Source organism: Idiotropiscis lumnitzeri, chromosome 4, assembly GCF_059441095.1.
Source record: "Idiotropiscis lumnitzeri isolate Australia: NSW breed Sydney's pygmy pipehorse chromosome 4, RoL_Ilum_1.0, whole genome shotgun sequence".
Classification (NCBI taxonomy): domain Eukaryota; kingdom Metazoa; phylum Chordata; class Actinopteri; order Syngnathiformes; family Syngnathidae; genus Idiotropiscis; species Idiotropiscis lumnitzeri.
In genome coordinates, this window is record NC_142394.1 from 28,167,702 (window position 1) to 28,188,979 (window position 21,278).

Here is a 21,278-nt window from a genome sequence, read left to right on the forward strand (position 1 = left end):
CTGTGTTCGGCCGTATCACGATACAAATTTGAAACTTATAGATTCTTTTTATTTAGGTCTGCACAAAGGTTCTGGAGAAGAATGCCAATCCGCAGTGGCACCAGAGTCTCACAATGCCAATTAGGGTGAGACCTGCAGTGTATACGATAAATGAAATGCAATGACAAGACGAGTTTTCATTGTTTCTCTTTCCTTTCATCCAGTTTCCATCCATGTGTGAGAAGATGAGGATCCGACTTCTTGACTGGTTGCCCCCTTTTTTTTTTTTTTTTGGACCATTTACATTTGCATCGCGAAATCGCAGAAAACATTTTCCTTTCCCTCCCTTCGTGTTCTCCCGACAGGGACCGAGCCAGCCACAATGATGTCATCGGCACCGCCCACCTCTGCATGTCCAAGATCTCCGCACCCGGAGGCGAGATTGAGGGTGAGTTGCGGTTGAAACATTTGTGTCGTTTTTGGCTTAATAAAGGTTTGCACACACAGTCAAGTAGACTTTGTGGTTACCCGAAGTTCACACGGAACAGACCTACGCCAGCTCACACGTTCAAAATTTACGTCTGGCTGACAGTGGCGAGTACTTTTTTTGGGTCAGCATACATCTCTTAATCACTTTTGCATCTTTTTCCTTTTCCACATTCTCTTCAACCTATGGGACTTTGAAAAATGTGGTCTCCCTTACTCTATCTTTCTCTCTGACTTGCTGTCCATGCTTCAGATGACTTGACCCCGCAGAGCGTCCCTTCTGGCAGTATGTTCTCTGTCCTTTTACTCTTCTCATGTCAATTTCCATCAGTTCCTGTCCGATGAAGCTTGATGACGTTTTAACTTTCCGTCTGTCCATCTCTCCACAGTGGACGACACACTCGGATTCCTTCCCACGTTTGGGCCGTCTTTTGTCAACTTGTACGGCAGTCCCAGAGAGTTCAGCACCTTCAACGACCCCCATGAAGCCCTGAACCTCGGAAAAGTAATGTTTTCAACCACATTGTTAATGTGTACTGCGAATACTCGTAGATGGCGGAAATCCTGAAAGTATGGCGTCCCATAGCTGATCGTTTTTTAAATTTGATGGCATGCAATATTTTTGTTGTCACTGCTGTGCAGTATTTGTATTAACTCATTCACAGCCAGCCCCAGTAAAATAAATAGACATTTTGACTTCTATATCCGTCAATGGCACTGGCTGAGTTCATCTAAAAAAAAAAAAAAAACAGTTAAATCGTAGATACCTTCAACTAAACCATCTATGGATAAATAAAGTATGTGCAATATCTTTCCAAAGTTGCTGAGCTAAATCAGAGCGCCGTGTAACTGTATTGCCCCATAGCTGGAGAGCTCGGATTGAAAATCAGTAAATCTCAGAATAAGGAATAAGCGGCTTCAACAAATGCCTTTTTAATCGTCTCTTTGTCTTGGAAGGACTTCTTGTGCCTCCCAATTAAATGACTCACTCGAAATGATGCTTCAGCGGCTGCCTTCGCTTTTGTAGTCAGATGTGAGAAAAATGACTGCTGTCCGGACAACTTGGATTTTAGTTCCTACGCCATTCTCCTTCTCAGTTCGCTTTTCAGAGAAATGTCAATGTCATAATTTTTATGAACAGTCCGAAAATGCCGCTCCACATCTCCTTTCTTCCTCCTCCTATTTTGTATGGAAGTGTTAGGTTTTTGGCTTCTTACTCGAACCGGCTACGACACTCATTTTTATGCCCTTGGTTGAATTTTGCTTAAATCAATTGGAGGCGAGCAAGGTAACTGACAAGTTAGCGCAGTTTGCCACGCATGTGTGTCAAAGATTCAGACGTCAGATTGGCTACCCTGTATGTCAGGGGGTGGGCAAACTTTTTGATTGGCGGGCCTCAATGGGTTCTAAAATTTGACTGAGGGGCCGGACCAGGAGCAGGATGGATGGAATGTTTTGCTAACCTCACCTCATCGGAGAAAAAGAAAATACATTTAATTTTAAATGATAGTGAACAAAAGCATTACAACAATATATACGTCTTTGACAAACCACAGTATTTAGAAAATAAAACATTAACAAGTTTAATTTTTTTCCAAGTTCAGCGGACCAGATTAAAACATTTAACGGGCCGCATGTGGCCCCCGGGCCGTAGTTTTCCCACACCTGCTGTATGTCAATCAAAAGACAAGCATAGTGAGGATGATGAGTCTCTCATTCATCCCATCTGCCCACACTTCCTTCGCAATCAACCAGTCGATTGCGATCTATATATTGGGCAACGCCGATCTCCGGTATAATGAGGCTGTGGTAGGTGAACGTCAAAATTGTGAGGCAATGCAGATATAGCAAAAGTAGAGAAATGGCGCTCCAACATGGCACCGACTGTCCTTCCGCTTCCCAGGGGGAGGGCGTGGCCTACCGAGGTCGAGTCTTGCTGGAACTGAGCACCAAGCTGGTGGACAAACCGCAGCCGAAAAATGAAGACATCCCGTCGGATGATCTGCTCGTGGTTGAGGTGAGATGGAAGCGAAGAAAAAATGAAATCCTTATAAAACCGTTATCATCTTCCTTTTCGCCTTATAGAAGTTCCTCAGGAAGAGGAAGTTCTCCCTCTTTGTGGCGTTCTACTCTGCCACGCTCCTGCAGGACATTGACGACGCCGTCCAATTTGAGGTCAGCATCGGCAACTACGGCAACAAGTTTGACTACAGCTGCCTGCCGCTGGCCTCCACCACGCAGTTCAGCAGGGCCGTGTTTGACGGTGGGTCACGTGAGGGCAACCCGCGGCCGTTTGTGTTCTTCAAACTCACGCGGTGTCCATCATGCAGGTTGTCACTACTATTACCTCCCGTGGGGAAACGTGAAGCCGGTGGTTGTTCTGTCGTCGGCGTGGGAGGATATCGCTCCGAGGATCGAGGCGCTCAACTTGCTTTTGGCTACGCTAGACAGACTGGTGAGCTTCGGCTCAGGAACATATTCATGTTTGACGCAGATGTCAGCGTGTGTGTGTTCGTGTGTGTCTGTCCAGGAGGTCAACTTGCAGCGGGTGCAGCTGGAAATGAAGGCGGGAAGCGATATGGACGAGCTGGAGCTGCGAGTGGTGGAGATGTTGGATCACGTGATCACGGACTGCAGGTAAGCTGTAAAAAAGAATTGCCATGTTTGTCTTACTGTTCGTCATAGATTTGACGGGTGTTGCGTTGCGGCCCTCCAGTCAGGAGCTGCCCTCTCTGGAGCGCTGGCCGTGCGCCACCCCGCTGGACCGCTCACTGCGACACATCCGCTCTCTGCACCTGCAGCAGATCATGGCGGCGGCGCTGGCCCTCAAACACGGACCGGCCACGGAACTTTCCACGGTCATGGAGCAAGCAGAGGACTGGGCCAGCCGGCTGAGGAGCTTGGCCGAAGAGGTCGGCGTGCGTCAGTACAGCTGGGAAAGACAAAATATTTCCGGGGAAAGCTCATCCTGTCTTTCTGCAGCCCCAGAACAGCCTTCCCGACATCGTGATCTGGATGCTTCAGGGCGAGCGGAGGGTGGCGTACCACCGCATTCCAGCGCACACCGTCCTCTACTCTGAGCGCCACGGCGGCAAACACTGCGGTCAGCTGCAGACCATCTTCCTCAAAGTGAGAAAAAAAATACATATACCTCTTCTCTAAACGTTGCCAACCTTTATTATGTCAAGGCACATATTTTACATTAGAAATATCAAAACAATCCGAACAAATGGAAAACAAAATGTTACAAAAAGTCCCAGTGATGTGGGTCTGTTTATTATCTCACATGGAATGATTATTGTCCAATCAATTTGCCACAATACATTATTTGTAGTAAATATTCGTGTGACAGCACCTTGGTCGGGACTCACTGTAACTCTAACTGTCAAAGGTTGCTTCTTGTGCCATTTATGTCCCGTTGTTGTAGTATCCACAAGGTGGCGTCGGTGAGGCCAAACTTCCTGGTCAGCTTCGGGTTAAAGTTTGGTTCGGGCTGGCTGCCGACGATAAACACTTCAACCTGTACGCTGAGGGAAAGCTGTCCGTGTTTGCAGAAACGGTAAGAGTCATCGCCGGGCCTCATCAAGTCTGCGCGATCGTCTCACTTCAAAATGCTCCCCTTTTCCTCTCCTGACAGTATGAAAATCAGACTCGGCTCGCCCTAGTGGGCAGCTGGGGGACGACAGGTCTTACTTGCCCCAAGTTCAGTGACGTGACCGGTAGGGTGAAACTGCCCAAGGAGAGTTTCAAGCCCTCGCCCGGTTGGACCTGGGCTGGGGACTGGTACATAAGTCCCGAGAGAACGTAAGTCTACATGCCTCCAAGTACAACACGTCAAAAAATAGCTTTGTTAATAATCCGGTTTCAATCCGATGACAGACTGCTGTTTGATGCGGACGCTGGTCACATGACCTATACGGAGGAAGTCTTTGAAAACCAGATGAGGTTACCTGGTGGCCAGTGGATTGGCATGAACGAGGGATACACCGACGTGGTACGTACCACAGAGACCACTTAGACTTGGAAAAAAAAAATTCTGCAACTTAATCATTTATTGAAAACTGTTTTGCGACTCGCGGATCCTTTGGGGTTCCCAAACTGCTGATTGTGCGGCAGAATGGAGAGAAGGCCGTGCCTAAAGATGATGTGGAGTGTCCGCCGGGGTGGGTGTGGGAGGAGCCGGAGTGGAGCGAAGACCTCAACAGAGGCGTGGACGATCACGGTGCGTCAGTGTCCGCTAAAAATGCGACGTGAAGGTGTGTTTTGACGTGATGTGCGTTCAGGCTGGGAGTACGGTATCACCATCCCACCGGACCGCCGGCCCAAGTCGTGGGTCCCCGCAGAGAAGATGTACCACACCAACCGGCGAAGGCGCTGGATGCGCATGCGAAGGCGGGACCAGCAAAAGATGGATGCGCTCAGAAAGGTAACAAAGTTAAAAAATGTGACTTCAATCCATAGTACTTTGTTGTTCTCACGGTGGTAGACAGATTTTATTTTAGAAAAGGCAAGGACAATATTGAAGAGAGAAAAACAAATTGTGCCCACCAGTTGAGAATCTCTGAAATAGACGCTAACAATGATGAATGGAAGGAATGAATGGAAGTAGTGTTTTGTGGTTGTTATAACAGGAATAATCCACCAGGTGGCGGTGTAGCTGCACAAATCTATTCGTAGTTTGAAGCGCTCACACGACAGATGTAGAACAGGACTGATTATAGTACAAGTACTGAGTTCGGACGAAAACTTTTCAACCTAACAATCAATGCCTGTTCTCTTTAATCTCTTTTTTCATGTTTTATCATCCACGGAAGGTTGAAAAATATAATTAGCCCACAATGACAAAATAAGAAATAGAAAGCGCAAAGGGCTGTTTTCAATTGTCGGGCGTAAAGGTGAAAAACAAATGCTCAACCAAATTCAAGAAATCTACTGAAGTTGAATAACAGAATAGTGCTTGTTCGCGTCGATTTTTTTGTGAGCTTTTCCAACGTCGTGCCCTCACAGCAGCGCCCGGACGAGGCGGCGTGGGAGGGCTGGGAGTACGCCTCGCTATTCGGCTGGAGGTTCCACCTGAAGCCGAGGAAGACGGACAGTTTCCGGAGGCGCAGGTGGAGGTGCCGCATGGAGCCCCTGGAGAAGACGGGCCCGGCGGCCATCTTTGCTCTGGAGTGCTCCCTGGTAAGACGCACCCTTCGAGAAAATCATCACAATCGCCTTTGAACATTGTGCCTCCTCTCGCTCCCGCAGAGCAGCATCGAAGACAAACACGACGACAAGTCCGTCACCACCACCTTTGGAGTCAACAGACCCACCATTTCCTGCTTCTTTGAGCGTGAGTCTCTTCTCCTCACACTTCAAAAAAAAATTACTCTGGAAATTTTAAGAAAAAAAAATATATTAAACTAAGAAAAATAATACTTAAAATAAGCAAAATGTATCTGCCAACAGAACAAGAAACTTTTACTAGGAATAAGAAAATAATACTTTCTCAATTATTTTCTGTTACGCCCTCCCTAGCAAGAAGAAAACAATTCGCAATTAGTAGTTTTAAACTAAAAACAAGTAACCTTGTCATTTTTTCAAGCTGTAATATCTTAAATAACCTCCACAGGAAGGCTGGAGGCTGTGATCGAATCCTGCGCCTCTGATCAGTGAGGCGAACGTGCTAACCAGATGGCCAACCAAGCCACAAGCGGAACATTGAGCTTAGTAAATAATACAAACAAAACGGGAACAGCAAAAGAGTGCTTAAACTCATGAGACAAATTCTCCTAAAATAAGAAACAAAGAAAAAATCAATAATTAGTCATATTTTTCCACATTTTTATTGTGCAAAGGCTACAAATTCGGAGTGAGGCTCTCAGTGTTTCAAAATGGATCTTCATCAATTGGAGTACATTTTAATGCAACTAAAACTGAGTGTACTCTCATTGTGAAGTGAAATAAATGATTTTTTAAACATCTCTTAAATCTAAAAGTTAAAAAAAAAAACGAAACTGCACTTTTGTCTAATTGTTTTCATGTTTCATTTATCTTGTTACTAGAATATGCAAAATCTAAAAATACGAAAATTCGACTTGTGAAAACCCCACTTCAGGTCCTTTGGATTGTTGGTCAATCATCTTAAAATCTTGACGTTTTTATTTGAAGCAAAATTAACTCAAAGCAAAATAAGCAAATGGAGGTTTCCGCTTTTTTTCGGTGCATGGCGTCTTCCTCCTCATCATTCTGCTCACCTGTCGTCATCTGTTTTTAGGGGGCACCCGCTACCACCTGCGTTGCTACCTGTATCAAGCCCGGGATCTGACGGCTATGGACAAGGACAGCTTCTCCGGTACACCCCTGGCCACTCGCTACTGTAAATGATGCGAAAATGCCAAAATAGGGGCCACAACACACACTTGCACTTGCACAGCAAAACTCCTTCAGGCTGTTTGTATTTCTGTTGACATGAGCTAATGGACTATTTGAAGAGCTCGCCATGAGTGGTCGATTTGTTAGTACTGTGTGCGTGTGTGTGTAACATTAGAAGAGTGGATAAAGAGGAAAGGAATGAAAGAAAGGAAGGACACAAGGATGCAAGGTCATTTAGGGGGTTAATTGAGCACTGGTGGGAAAAAAGGCAACATAGCTTCAGTTGATTCCAGCGCTAACGGCTCCTCTGAGACTCTTCCCTTCGGCCCTGGAAAAACAAACAGCCGCGCACGTCACTGTACCTCTCTGTGAGCGCTTCGGGGTCACGCTGAAGCCTCACACTCCACTTGGCCCGCAATAACTGTGGTGCTATTTATTTATTTTTTCCATTTCAGACCCCTACGCCATCGTGTCTTTCCTCCATCAATCCCAGAAGACGGTCACGGTGCGCAACACCCTCAATCCCACCTGGGACCAGACGCTCATCTTCTACGATGTGGAGATTTTCGGCGACCCCGAGGCCACAACGGCCAGCCCGCCGCATGTGGTGGTGGAACTTTATGACCAGGACACATACGTGAGTTGGAACACGCTCTGTACGGTGGTATTGATGTCAAGGAATGAAGCCAGTTGCAAAATGGCGTGTTCATCACCACGCCACAGGGAGCAGACGAGTTCTTGGGTCGCTGCGTGTGCTCGCCCTCGCTGAGTCGCTCGCCCAGCCTGGCCTGGTTCCCCATCCGCCTGGCTGACAAAGACGCCGGGGAACTGTTGGCAGCTTTTGAGCTCATACGCCGGGAGAAGGTCGGTGGCCATTTTGGCGTGTTTTACGTGTTTCAGGTGTTCATTAATAATGTCACCCCGTAGCCAGCAGTTCACCACGTTCCAGGACTAGAGGTGACTTCATCGCCCTCCTCTTCCGTCCTTACGCTGATTTGATTTTCATTCCAATCTTTCTGTTGTTCTTTCCCTCTCAGGCTGACATTGGGACTACGAGCCATGTTCTGGATGAGGTAAGACCGGGTACAGGCTTCCGGTTTTTCTGGGTGTTCTGGGTTCCGCCGACATTCATACATGTCAGGCTCATTAAAAACTCTACATTGCTTGCAGGTTTGAATGTGATTGTGAATGTCAGGGCAGGGCTGAACGATTTTAGGAAAATAATGTATTGCGATTTTTCTGACTGATATAGCAATTTCGATTTAATTTGCAACTTTCTTCTTTAAAAACATGACAGTTTTTTTTTCTAAACTGCTTGCTGTCAAGTATAATTTTGGATTTATCTGTGATTGTGTATTTGAAAATGCAGTGTTAAAACCCTGAAATGTTTGTTGTACATAAATGTCCGATTATATGTCAATAAAGTCATTGTACCTTAGCAAAGCTGAATTGATTAAAATGTAATTTTAAGACCTATTATTGTGTAGATCTCAAAGCTCCGTACGTGGTGAAAAATATTAGCCCCTCTCCGTTCGCCTCCTCGGTTAAAACGCTATAAACCATCCATGCTGCTGTGGCACAAACTAGCTTAGCTCTTAGCATTCAAGAAGCCTGTAAAGAAAAAAAAAAAGAAAAAAAGAAATTGACTCCAAGCGACACTTTTTTTTTATATCAGTACGATGCTGGTTAGTGTGATCTACTTTGTGAGCATGAGGCACAAATAAAACGCAGCTTTGACGTTCTTGAAATTGCGCTGTCTGAGATTGCAATTTCGGTTCCAAATCAATAAATCGTTCAGCCCAATGTCACGGCATTTCACCAAACAAAAAAAAATCACGTTTCTGCACTCAATTAATGATCTTGTATCAAGTTACTCGCAAATGTTACTCGGCGTGCAATGTTATGTTGATGTTCTCGTTGTCTTTGTGTCTCCCTCAGTTGACGTTCCCGGGATTCCTCAGTGAGAGCGTGCAAACATGGGTTCGCAACTTGAACACCAAAATCACGTTGGCCTAATGAAGTCACCCTTGCCCGTCCGATGTAATGATTGCTTACAAATACTGCCTCCTTTTGGCAGCCAGAGGAGTCGGACCTTCCATGTCTCCCCCCTCAGAGGGAGCCCAATGTCTTCGTGGTGCCTCAGGGGATCAAACCTGTTCTGCAGAGAACCGCCATCGAGGAACGGCTAAGTGCTTCTTATGACATCTTGTGTGAACTTCTTGTCGGCTTGAAAAGACACCATACGTGCAGATTGGTTTAAAACTTTGCTTCGCAAATAGGAGGGCGGGCCCACCTGGGGGGGTGCGGTGCAATACTGAGGGGGGCGCATGTGACCCTGAGGAACATGCTTTTTTTCTGTGGTACGACAATAAAGTGTAATTTCACATCCACTCCAGTAGTTGGCAGTGGCGCTCTCCATGCCCATATCTACACTACGTTTGTTTTGCAACGAAAAGGCAGTTATTTATAGTTGCGGCGGAGAGTGGGTGGTAGGGTGGGAGCGGCAATTTCTTTTCTTCTTGCTAGCCGGGGCGTAACAAAAAAATAATTGAGAAGCAATGGTTTAAACAAAGATGCTAAAAAGGGAATTTAAAAATAAACTGTTCCTGTATAACGGGGATACTCAAGTTTGGGAAACACTAATCTCGAACAAAAACAATATGATCCTCTCTTGTGCGTAGGTGTTGGCGTGGGGTGTTCGCAACCTGAAGAGCTTCCAGTTGGCCAGCGTCACCTCTCCCAGCCTGCAGGTGGAGTGCGGCGGCACCACCGTCCAAAGCTGCGTCATCCGCAGCGTGAAGAAGAAGGCCAACTTTGACGTCAACACCCTCTTCCTCGACGTGGTGAGCGGCTGACCTTTCCCTTTTTTTTTTTTTTTTTGCCTTTACATCGCACCTTTTGGAAAAGCCGCAGCGAAATGTGGAAACGCTGCACACTTTTTTCCAGCGGTGCTGCGATCGCTGTTCTCTTATTGTGGCCGCGCGCACTCACGGATGGAAACATTCTCATCATTTTCCCCTAAACATCCGTCAGGGCGCTGCAGTGTGACACTCGCAGCCCCACGCTGGAAACGTTCACATATTTTCCGCTTCAATCAGTCCAACTATTGTATGTCGATTCATTGTGCGTTCAGGTCAAGAAGCAGGACGGCGGTGGGAATAATGATGATCTCGTCCCAATTTACTTGTATTCTGATGTACGAATATCATCAAGTTTGTTCGACCTTCTAACACAGGCGTGGGCAAACTACGGCCCGGGGGCCACATGCGGCCTGTTAATCATTTTAATCCGGCCTGCCAAACATGAAAAAAATGAACCTTGTTCATGTTTTATTTTCTAAATACTGTGGTTTTTCAAATGCATATATATTGTTGTAATGCTTTTGTTCACTTTCATTTCAAATTAAATGTATTTTTTTTCTCCGATGAGGTTACCAAAACACTCCATCCATCTGCTCCTGGTCCCTCTGTCAAATTTTAGAACCCATTGTGGCCCACCAATCAAAAAGTTCTAACATCTCGTGGAAGAGTATTTATTGTTGAGACATTCTTTGTAGTAAATTCCTAATAATTTTATGGGCCAAAATGGAAAAAAGTAAGTTACCTTGGTCATAAAGTAATCAGTCACACAACTAGATGACATTTTTCTAGGCTTAATCAGTCATTAGTAATCAGATTACTTTTTTAAGTAATCTGTGACAACATTGGTGATTGCCAATCACTGACTTTTGGGTTCTTCATTTGTCGCAGCGACTCCCCCAGGAGGAGCTCTACATGCCCCCCCTCGTGATCAAGGTCATCGACAACCGCCAGTTTGGACGGAAGCCCGTGGTGGGCCAGTGCACCATCCGTTCCCTGGAGGCGTACCGCTGCTCCCCCGGCGAGGAGGACGAGGAGCCGGAGCAGAGGGACCAGTCGGAGGCGGACAACAGCCACGGTGAGGCGACGGCAAGGGAATGTGTTCCCGTGATGTCATGAACATCTCTGCCTCATGTGACTGTTTAGGTTCGATGCCCCGCGCGGTCAGCGGCGACGCCTTCATCACCGTGGATGACGAGGAGCCGCTCATCGCGCATCAGGTTGTGTCGCTCTCGTCATTTTGAATCTGCCAAAAGCAGTTTTCACTAATATGTATTAACGTATTAATGTACTTGCGGAGCTCCGGACATGACATGTGACTTTCGGTTTTGAAATTGTGGCCACAATAAGAATATAACATGCGCTCCAAATACTCCTTTGTGAGTTTAATATCGCTCCCAACTGTCCAGCAAAGACATGCAACACTTTGAGGGCTCAAATTGGTCTTTCCTCGTCTAATTTGTGACTACAAGTAAGCATTTTGTGTTTGTGTTATGTCTATAATGTGGCACACATTATTATTATTCATCTTTTTACCCCCATGTCATTTCTTGGCTCTGCATGCACTCAAAGCTCGGTGCCACTAACTTTGTGTGTGTGTGTGTGTGTGTAGCTTGCAGACGGAGCCAGTTCTGCTATTATTAACCTCTCTGCCTCTAGCTGCATCCTCCATGTGGGTAACAAAGTTGGCTCTCATCCTCCTTGATTCATACTGATAAATACAAAGCATATGCTCGCTCAATCTCGTTAGCGTGTGAATTGTGAAGCGCAGTCTCATTCACACCGCCGCTGAGATAGAACGGAGCTCTGCATGCTCGTCTGGCGATTGGACCGTTATAACGTCAGTAACACGTTTTTCACATTCTGAAAACTCAGTTTTTGCTCCAAAGAAAAAAGCCCATTCAAGTGACATTCAGAAAAGAGAAGTCATAAAGTTAAAACTGTACTGCTCATTCAGGACATCTTGTGAAGAATTTTTTATCATTCCTCAAATTTCACGCATTTTCAAATTTGAGCCATTTTATATTTAATCTCGAACATTTTATCACATATCCCAAATTCCCAAATTTTTCAGTATTGCACGAGAAATGTATTTTTTAAACATAAATGACATTTAAAGTGCTTGTCAAATTTGATCAAGCCAGTCCTGAGAGGTTTATCAAATTGCCCCGCTCTTGTTTACGGTGCGTCGAGCAGCAGCTGCATTATCCGAAGCTCCAAATTACAAAATTACTTTCTACAGAATGCAATAAAACATCACAATACCTTTGTGCCGATTTGTTTACGTAACGAGAAATGACACCACTGGCGGCCATCTTGCGTTGCCATTCGCTAAGCGCATCTAACTTGAATGCATTGAATTTGCCGCCACGATTTAACGTTATTTTAAATCCCCACGGTGAAAATGCCTCAGCGTGTGGCGTACGAGTGGACCAATAAGTCTGGGAGAACCTCAAAATGCGCTTTTCATCGGTCGGAATGCAATTAGAAATTTCCTCACATAAGGTATCTCGCAGCAGGACCTTCAACGATGAAATTCAAGGCGAATTAAAGTTCATCAAAGGAAAAAAGAAATCGCTGTGAAATCTAAACCAAAATTCAGTAAGTCACGATTCATGAGATAATCTACACTGAATGGTTGACGCAAACACTGAGTGTTCGTGGCTCTCACGACTCCATACAGAGATCTTGACGTAGGGCTGTGCAATTAATCGAAATTCAATTACGATTATTACACTCAATGATTACAAAATTGGCATAATTGTAAAAAAACGATAATATATAAAACGCTAAAATACTAGTGATTTTACAATATTTAATACTATAGTGAGTATACTTGAGTTCAAAATTTGAGCGTTCTCTTGAAATAGTTCATTTAAATTTAAACAACAGTTTTATGGATATTTATAAGTGGATAGCAAGTAAACTGATGTTTATTTATTTATACAAAATTTGCATTTTTAAAAATTATTTATTGATAAAATACATGTGATTTGTTCGAATATTGTTTCCTTTTATAAATAAAATAAAAAAAAAAATCATCTGAACAATCGTGATTTTCATGATTAATATTTTTTTCATACTCGAGCAGCCCTAACCTGACGTCAAACACGCTAAGTGGCAGGATTCCAACACAAGTTGTCAGTGACAATGGCAACGCAAGATGGCTGTCCTCCGGCTTCAGCCACGAGAGGCCGGTGGCAGGCCAGGTTATTATTTTACGTCCGTGTTGCCAGTCTAATCTCGAACCTCACGTTACAGCTGCGCCCAAAGAAAATTACCACCGCTGAATGTGGGGATTTCCAGGTGCCTAATTGACTCTTGATCATTTCAATTCATGCCCCCGATTAAATTAAAACCTCTTCCATTTTAATGACTTGTTAATTCCGTATTGTGCACTTCGTTGTTTCTTTGATTTCGTTTCACGACGGACAGACCAAAAGTAGTTAGCTCGCCGCTACGTTTTTATTGATGGCGTTTATTTTCAGTGCGACACTGATGGATCGCAGCGCCTGCGCCGAGATGAGGACGGAGGATGGAAGGAGATGAAACACGACACTTCTTACTTTGTGCTCTTGCGGTGGCGGCTCGGCAAAAGAAGCGGCGCTCGCGAGGCGAGGCCTTTGCAAAGCGCCGCACGCCGCGCTGTGCGGTTACGCACGAAATCGGATCCCCCCCCCCTCCTTCCCCCATTTGAGCGGGAGACTATGCTCCTCGTAACATTCTTCCATTTTATTTATCCAAGCCAGGTCAATTAGAAGACTTAGCATGACCCGGACCAGACTACACACGCTAACGCTCACATTGCATGTGCGAGTACATTTCCTGGCCTGTCCTGCCCACCCCTAACCCCCCTCCCCACCCTGCTCACCCGTAATTGAGGGTGATTTCTTTCTCTCTAAACAGAGATATTTGTTTTATTAAGGGTCCGATATTGAAGCCAGTCAAATTAAAGGCTTGGCTTTCTGTCTGGCGGCAGCCAAAGTCAACAGCGCTGCTGCACTGTAGATCCTTTGCACCGCAGACAGTGAGCAAAGAGCGGCTTAAGGAGGGACAAAGTCAATAAGGCAGAAGCACGACGCTAAAAAGGGAGCAGAAACACCGAGGACTAATAAGTCATGGCAGGCAAAAAAACAAAAAGCAAACACGGCTGCTGCTGCCGCTTCTTCTTTCATGGGCTTGCTCATGTGCCACGATGATGATGATGATGACCAGATTACCCGTCGTCTCACATTTCCTCTTGGCCTTGGAAGCGTTTCAGAGGCGGCGATGTCACCAGTGAAACCCGCTTTCGGTATCTTCAATATATGATCCCTGGTTCTAATATTGGCGGTCCGTGTTGGCGCGGCGGTTAAACGCCACGTGCTGCCCTTTTCCATGCCATGCCGGCCCTTCGGAAAAATGAGGAAAGCCGTCGCGTTTACGCGCCAGTGTGGGAAACAGGCGAGAGGGGTATCCTACGCTGAGCCCACCCCGCCATGAGAGCGCTCTTGTTCAACATTTCAGCGCCCACACAAAGGAAAAAGTGGCACATGAGCATTTTAGCGCTCCTCGGAGGGTTGAAGGTTGGCGAGCGACACAGGGTCAAAGTCGAATGCGTGTGTGTGGCGCTTTGAAGTCACCGCTCGCACAGTTTGACGGTGAGAAAAACGGCCAAAGCGAAAGTGAGATGACTTTTAGTCAACTTGACGACGCTTTCGCTCTCATACTGGGAAAATGAGTCTCCATTAAAAAAAAAAAAAAAGCGACATAAAAAGCGGACGGCCCGCATCCAAACCGCAGAAAGCCGTCAGTCAACATTTGTCGAGAATGGAAGACGGCGAGCGCGGCCTCACATGACTCATGGCAGCCGCGCTTGCACTTTACAAGCTTTACTTTCACGCCAGCGCACATTCCAGAACAAAGAGACTTCTTGTTTTCTCCAAGAGCAAACTCTTCATGTGGTTTGAGGAGAAAGTTGGAGAAATGTGTTAACAAGCGACTTAGAACGTGTTTAATCTTCTACTTTGGGAACGCTCCGACATCTGCCGACGCACCGCTTTCATTCATTTAGCCGTTGATTCTGGGCTCAGGTGCGCTACTCGGCGCCAGTCAACCTTTTCCGCAGCTGACCTTCCCATTGCGTCCCCCACCAGGAAGAAGAATTGATGGACTGGTGGAGCAAGTTGTATGCGTCCACCGGAGAGACGAACAAGTGCGGATCGTACCTGGAGCGAGGCTCGGACACCCTGCAGGTCAGCGTGCCTTTCGCGTGTCTCCTTTTTTTTTTTTCTTATCCGAGCGTCCAGCCGTCCTTTTCAATACGACCCTCGTCCTCAGGTCTACGACGGGGAGTTGGAGAAGGTCGAGGCCTTTGAGGGTCTTTCGGATTTCTGTCAAACCTTCAGGCTGCGGCGTGGAAAAACGCAGGCGGAAGGCGAAGATCCTTCAGCGGTGGGCGAGTTCAAGGTGAATTTCCTCGCTCGGCTCCCGACAGCGATGCAAGGAGCGCCGTCGTCGGCTGTAAAATCCTCGTCGCTGTCGTCGTGCAGGGCATGTTTAAGATCTACGCGCTGCCAGACGACCCCTCGGCCCCGCCGCCGCCCCGAAAGTTCCGGAAGCTTCCTCCCAACGGCGTGGAGGAGTGTTTGGTCCGAGTTTACGTCGTCCAGGCTCGAGGACTTCAACCAAAAGACGCCAATGGCAAGGTCTGCTTTGTGAGAGGGACTGTGAGAGGGAAAAAAAAGACACTTTTGACGTTTATATATTCTGTCTTTGAATCTTGTTTTGTAGTGTGACCCCTACGTGAGGATCTCACTCGGAAAGAAGACCATCAATGACCACGAGCACTACATCCCCTGCACTTTGGAGCCTGTCTTTGGAAAGTCGGTGACAACATGACACTTGATCACCACCGGGCCCCTTTTCATTTGCCGTTTCTTGTGCAAGGATGTTCGAGTTGAGCTGTTCCCTCCCCCAAGAGAAGGACCTGCATGTGACGCTGTACGACCACGACGTGCTGACCAAAGACGAGAAGATCGGCGAGACGGTCATAGACTTGGAGAACCGCTTCCTGTCCAAATACGCAGCCGGCTGCGGACTGCCGCAGTCGTACTGCCTGTGGGTGTTTGACGTTCACTTACTGACCGCCAGCGGTCCCGTCGATCACGAGCGCACCTTTCACACTGTCGTGTCGCCGTTTAGTTCGGGCGTGAACCGGTGGCGGGACCAGCTCACGCCCAGACAGCTGCTGTCCAGACTGTGTGAGCGCGAGAACCTGCGGAAGCCCATCTACCAAAGAGACACCGTCCTGTTCAGAGGGGTGCAGTACAAAGCCTCTGATCTCGGTGAGACATCATTTTTTTTTTTTGGGTGTGTGTTATGGAACGGCTCTACATGATCGTCTCTAAATCAAGGAAAGGTGCCGTTTGCAGCCCCGCCTCCTAAGACAAACAATAGACACCAGAACAACAGATGAACAGCGACAGTCTCATAAGTCGAAAGTTAAAGAATAAAAATGTGTTTTCAAACGAGTTTTAAAAGTGCACAGAGAGGGGGCGGGGCTTGCCGAACATTGAATGGAAGCTCGTTCCATAGGGAATGACCGGCAACAGAAAAGGCACGATCCCCCCTGAGGTTCCACTTAGTCCTCGGCACCTCCAGCAGCGTTTGGTCCGCAAACCTGAGGCAGCGTGCAGGTGCTAAGGGGTTGGAGGAGCTCAGAGAGGTACGCTGGGGCGAGGCCATTTAAAGCTTTGAAGACCAACGGAAGAATCTTAAAGCGGACTCTAAAGTGCTCTATGAGCCAGTGAAGAGAGGCCAAGATCGTGGTGACATGATCCGTCTTCCGAGCGCCAGTTAAAAGGTGAGCGGCAGCATTTTGGAGCAACTGGAGGCGCTTGAGGGAGGGCTGGCTGACTCCAAAGTCAAGTGCATTACAGTAATCTAGCCAAGTTGTAACGAAGGCATGGATTACTGTTTCTAAGTACCCGCCTAAGATGAAAGAACCTGGATCGAACAACAGCACTGATTTGACGATCAATTTTAAAATCACGATCCAATTTAAAACCCAAGTTTCAGACTCTTGGCTTTAGAGGTCAACTTTCTAATTTGTGCTTGTTGTTGTTTTTTTTCTTTTTTTTTTTTTAAGTGGATGGACACATGTCCCAACGCCACCTGGGCCCCATCGAGGAGCGTCTCTCGCTCCACATTCTGAGGCAAATCGGTCTGGTGCCGGAGCACGTGGAGACCCGAGCTCTGTACAACCCGCTGCAGCCCGACATCGAGCAGGTAACTCCCCGTTGCGCTTTGTGCTTGCGTCTCTTCCTCACTTCTGATTGGCGCGTCTGTCCGTCCTCGCAGGGACGTCTGATGATGTGGGTGGACCTGTTCCCCAAGTCTCTGGGACCACCCGGACCCCCTTTCAATATCACGCCACGCAAGGCCAACAAGTAAGAATCAAGTTATTGATTCTGGCGTACATTCCAATCGAGTGATTTCCAACTACATACAGCGGAACCTCAAATTACAAACTTGGTTTCTGTTTGTGAGCTGAAACGTTCAGAAATCGAGGCACTGAAATGAAATGCAATTAATCCCTTCTCACCGCAAAACTAAATTAGAATTACTTTTTTTTTTATCAGTATTTGGTTAAAAATAAATCAAATGCAATAGAGAAAAGCCTTAAACAAAACGTCCTTTCTATTTATTACTCATTAACTTTAAACAAAGAAGGAAAAACGTGAGGCAGACTACAACTTCTCCCTTGAAAAGGAATCGTCCAGAACAGGGGTGGTCAAATTTGACAGAGGGGCCGGACCAGGAGCAGATGGATTGACTGTTTTGGTAACCTCAAATCATCAGAGAGAAAAAAAAAAACAATAATTTGAAATGAAAATGAACAAAAGCATTACAACTCAATATCAGTCTTTGACACACCAGAGTATTTAGAAAATAAAACATTAACAAAGTTTATTCCTTTAATTTTTTTGCCAAGTTTGGCGGGCCGGATTAAAACGTTTAATGGGCCGCATGTGGCCCCGGGGCCGTAGTTTGCCCACGCCTGGTCTAGAATAACATGGGGAAATTATTCATCTTTTTTTTTCTTCCACATCTGTTTCTTTTCTAATTCCTTGGTCGATTTTGGCATTCCAATCCAGGGAATCTTGTCTTTTCCTGTTTAAAAATAAATAAATAAATAATAATAAAGTGGTTTGTCACATTGTCATTGAAAAGACTAATTTGCGGCAAATTTCTTTTGATCATTTTTGTCATTTTCTTTTTTTTGGATTGCCTCTCTCACCCACTCGGTGCGTCAGTGCATTCTCTTTTGTCACTCGAGACGGATCAAACAACAACATTCACGTAGCCTGGCTTGGTTGGCCTCACGCAGCGAGCCTGGTCACATGACGCCAGAAGAAGAGCACACATCTTTCTGCTCATCGACGACAAGCGCTTCCTCACGCTCGCTCCCTTTCGCAGTTTTTCTTTTCTTAAGAGCCATTCTGACGGTTTAGCGGTTGATTTACTTGTTTGGCAAAAGTTCAAAGTGTCCACACGGGACCTGCTTGTGCATAGATTTATAACGCGGCTGCGTCTGGTATCTTGAATTGAATGAATGTATCACGACCAGTGTGAATTGCTATTTTGACGCCGTCATTTACTGTCCAAGATCTAAATTAAAGAGACGCTACATTTCAATTAATAATACAATGTACAGAATTTACCTTTTTTTTTTTTTTTTTTTAAGAAAACCACGAAAATAAGAACAACATAGATCCATCCACTCGTCATCACAAGAAAGTGCGTATATCGGAAATAATGCAAAATCTTTTCCGCATATTCATTTTGTGCCTAACAGGTTGCAGCATACTTTACATTTGAAAAATCTCATGGCACGCCATCAAACAAAAACATCAGGAAAAGTCGATCGAGTGGCTTAAGCAGCCAAAACTTGTTGCATAAAAACGCCTCAATTCATCCCGAGTGCGATTTAAATAAACGCAGATGAGAGGATATCATTTCCCGCGCGGCGCACTTGTTCGGGAATTGCTTGTTTCTAATCAATAGACGTGCAGGTTCTTGCTGCGCTGCATCATCTGGAACACCAGTGATGTCATCTTAGACGACGTCAGCATTAGCGGCGAGAAGATGAGCGACATCTACGTGAAAGGGTAAGCGCCAAAAGGCCGTGTCATCAAAGTCGGCGCCCGTTGACCTCGGCTGCTCGCTCGCGTCCTTTTCTTCAGCTGGCTGGACGGGCACGAGCACAACAAGCAGAAGACGGACGTCCACTACCGCTCGCTGGACGGCGAAGCTAACTTCAACTACCGATTTGTTTTTCCTTTCCTCTACTTGCCCGCCGAGCAGCTGTGCGTCGTCGACACAAAGGTGAGGAAGAGGACAGGAAGTGGTCGCCAGCAGGAGATTGCGGTCAACTTTTTTCTGGTGTTGACGTTCTTGTCTCCATCTGCAGGAGCATTTCTGGAATCTGGACAAAACTGAAACTAAACTTGCTCCCAGACTGACCATTCAGGTGTGGGACAATGACAAGTTTTCCTTCGACGACTACCTTGGTATTTACACACGATCATGAGTGTGTGTGTGTGAGTGTGTGTGTGTCTGACAGGAATTGAAACGGCAACCTGCAATAATGTGAATGCACAACTTTGCCAGTGGTCCCCAACCACCAGGCTGCGGCCCGGTACCGGTTCGTGCGCCACTTTGGACTGGGCCGCGGAGGGCCGCTCAGATGAAAAAAAAAAAATTGCCGTGCTTCTGTTTTATTTATTATTTGAGGCTGAACATATCTTGTTTTAAAAAGTGACGGGCTTCTCTCTATTACATCCATTTACGATGGCCCCGCGATTCATACGGATCGAGCAACACGGTGCGGGCCGGGCACGATCATGCAGAATGACTGGTGAAAAAAAAAAAAACACCTGATGAGTCCGTAATCACGATAATAGCAGCAGAAGAAGTTGAAAGCCAACATGGCTCCCGTAAGGCGCATGTATGGGAGTATTTTGGCAACTTGAGATGAAATTCATCCTCGAATTAATGAAGAGAATCTTCTCCAAATTTATACAACGCCATCCCAAAATCATATTCAGTCGCTAATTTAGGATGTGAGCAAACCACTAGTTAATTACGCCGTCATTGTATGACACGAAACAACTGCGTTAGTGGCTACTAGCAGCTAGCCGTTAGCATTAGCAACAAGTGCCAGCTCCCACCGCCCCCCCAACACCGTTGCCGGTCCTCAAAATGATGGACTTGTATGAACCGGTCCGCAGCGGAATATAGGTTGGGAAAAACTGCCTGAGACCGACTCTGAACTCACGGCGGTTGCCATTAAGATGGTTTTAGCTGATTTTTGTCCCGAGTTTTGGCGCTCGTAGTCGCATACGATAACCTCGGTGGCTCTTCTCTTTCCCACCGCACTGACAACTTGCGGCGCTCCCGACCGGAGCTGTCAAAGTCCCGCTCCGTCCCGGTTCAGAACTGGCCACTCGGCTCGTCCGCTCTCTCTTTGACCGAGACGCGAGGATGAGGAGAGCGAGAGGAGGACGATGAGGAATCCAGATTGTGATCTGTCACCATGTCGGTGCGCTGCGGCCTTTCCCGTCGCTCAGGTTTATTCGCCTCGTACTCTGCGCGGCGGCGTGGCCGCCTCAAAGCATTTCTTCCATTCCGGCCTGTCTTCAGCTCGTCAGCGCGACCGCTGCCTTTCTTCATGCGCCCGCTCGGTGTGAGGGTCAGACATTTTCCTACCGTCGAATACTCGGCAACCCTGGAAAAACGCTTGCAGCGGACGCGTCGTCTCTCTCCAGTCGTTCATCACGCCGCAATGCCTCCATATTTTACGTCAACCCTGATCAAGCTGCACTAACGTTCACCTCGGGATCCCTCAAAGGTCCGTAAATACGGAAAAAGGGGCTGACGCTGATCTCATTTTCCTTCATAATCCATAAAATCATCAAAAACAGCTCTGACCTTTCACGGGAGACACGTTTCCAAGTCGGGATGCATTAAACGTTGCGCCGCTTGCCGGCCATCTTGGAAATTCCTGCGGCCGCTGAGTGAGCGAATGAAAACACAAGCTCTTCTGTCCAAACATGATACAAAAAAGCTGCTTCATGCCTTCATCTTCAGCACATTGAAATTGTTACTCTTCAATTATCCTTCTTTTATGTTGGGATTTTATCTTGTGATAGACCGATATGCTTTTTTCAGGGCCGATACCGATTATTAGTAGTCATGGAGGCCGATAACCGATATTTAACTCATTCACTACGAGCCGAGTAAAGAAAAAAAAAACGGATCTTTGACGTCTTTAGCTGTCAATGGCAGTAAATGAGTTAAAGCCGATATTCATTGATTAAAAAAAAGGGTAAAATGGTGTAAAAATTGTGAAAAAATAAAAACTCCAAAACCTGACTTAGTTTAAATGCCTTTAAGTACATATTTATTAAACTACAAGTAATTAACAACATGTTAAGGCTCTTTTTTTTTTTTAGATCTTAGAAAATAGTGGACTGACATTTATTAAAATTTTGGCAAAATCTTCCTCTGCTCGCAGGACCTCCCCCCGTAGTGCGTGTGACTTGAAGTAAAAAG

General features: G+C 46.3%; 1 protein-coding gene across 3 annotated transcripts in view; it reads left to right on the forward strand.

Annotated features, from left to right (window-relative positions):
* The window catches only part of dysf (dysferlin, limb girdle muscular dystrophy 2B (autosomal recessive)), a 29,175-nt gene that overhangs the window by 4,622 nt on the left and 3,275 nt on the right, over window positions 1–21,278 (forward strand). The window contains exons 14-53 of one of the 3 annotated variants that reach the window (XM_088293572.1): window positions 57–125; window positions 204–247; window positions 345–427; window positions 719–751; window positions 855–970; window positions 2,369–2,482; window positions 2,551–2,728; window positions 2,796–2,920; window positions 2,996–3,102; window positions 3,182–3,377; window positions 3,448–3,594; window positions 3,893–4,024; window positions 4,103–4,269; window positions 4,345–4,459; window positions 4,582–4,687; window positions 4,749–4,891; window positions 5,473–5,646; window positions 5,716–5,800; window positions 6,725–6,802; window positions 7,278–7,459; window positions 7,546–7,686; window positions 7,750–7,779; window positions 7,860–7,895; window positions 8,761–8,802; window positions 8,900–8,999; window positions 9,502–9,665; window positions 10,572–10,758; window positions 10,827–10,900; window positions 11,293–11,352; window positions 14,816–14,914; window positions 15,000–15,128; window positions 15,212–15,367; window positions 15,453–15,544; window positions 15,609–15,779; window positions 15,864–16,006; window positions 16,810–16,949; window positions 17,022–17,110; window positions 18,737–18,832; window positions 18,908–19,049; window positions 19,135–19,234. In XM_088293572.1, the coding sequence (XP_088149698.1) occupies window positions 57–125; window positions 204–247; window positions 345–427; window positions 719–751; window positions 855–970; window positions 2,369–2,482; window positions 2,551–2,728; window positions 2,796–2,920; window positions 2,996–3,102; window positions 3,182–3,377; window positions 3,448–3,594; window positions 3,893–4,024; window positions 4,103–4,269; window positions 4,345–4,459; window positions 4,582–4,687; window positions 4,749–4,891; window positions 5,473–5,646; window positions 5,716–5,800; window positions 6,725–6,802; window positions 7,278–7,459; window positions 7,546–7,686; window positions 7,750–7,779; window positions 7,860–7,895; window positions 8,761–8,802; window positions 8,900–8,999; window positions 9,502–9,665; window positions 10,572–10,758; window positions 10,827–10,900; window positions 11,293–11,352; window positions 14,816–14,914; window positions 15,000–15,128; window positions 15,212–15,367; window positions 15,453–15,544; window positions 15,609–15,779; window positions 15,864–16,006; window positions 16,810–16,949; window positions 17,022–17,110; window positions 18,737–18,832; window positions 18,908–19,049; window positions 19,135–19,234 (4,585 nt within the window). The remainder of the gene's footprint in view (window positions 1–56; window positions 126–203; window positions 248–344; window positions 428–718; window positions 752–854; window positions 971–2,368; window positions 2,483–2,550; window positions 2,729–2,795; window positions 2,921–2,995; window positions 3,103–3,181; window positions 3,378–3,447; window positions 3,595–3,892; window positions 4,025–4,102; window positions 4,270–4,344; window positions 4,460–4,581; window positions 4,688–4,748; window positions 4,892–5,472; window positions 5,647–5,715; window positions 5,801–6,724; window positions 6,803–7,277; window positions 7,460–7,545; window positions 7,687–7,749; window positions 7,780–7,859; window positions 7,896–8,760; window positions 8,803–8,899; window positions 9,000–9,501; window positions 9,666–10,571; window positions 10,759–10,826; window positions 10,901–11,292; window positions 11,353–14,815; window positions 14,915–14,999; window positions 15,129–15,211; window positions 15,368–15,452; window positions 15,545–15,608; window positions 15,780–15,863; window positions 16,007–16,809; window positions 16,950–17,021; window positions 17,111–18,736; window positions 18,833–18,907; window positions 19,050–19,134; window positions 19,235–21,278) is intronic. The other 2 variants (XM_088293570.1, XM_088293571.1) reach the window with 2 other exon arrangements.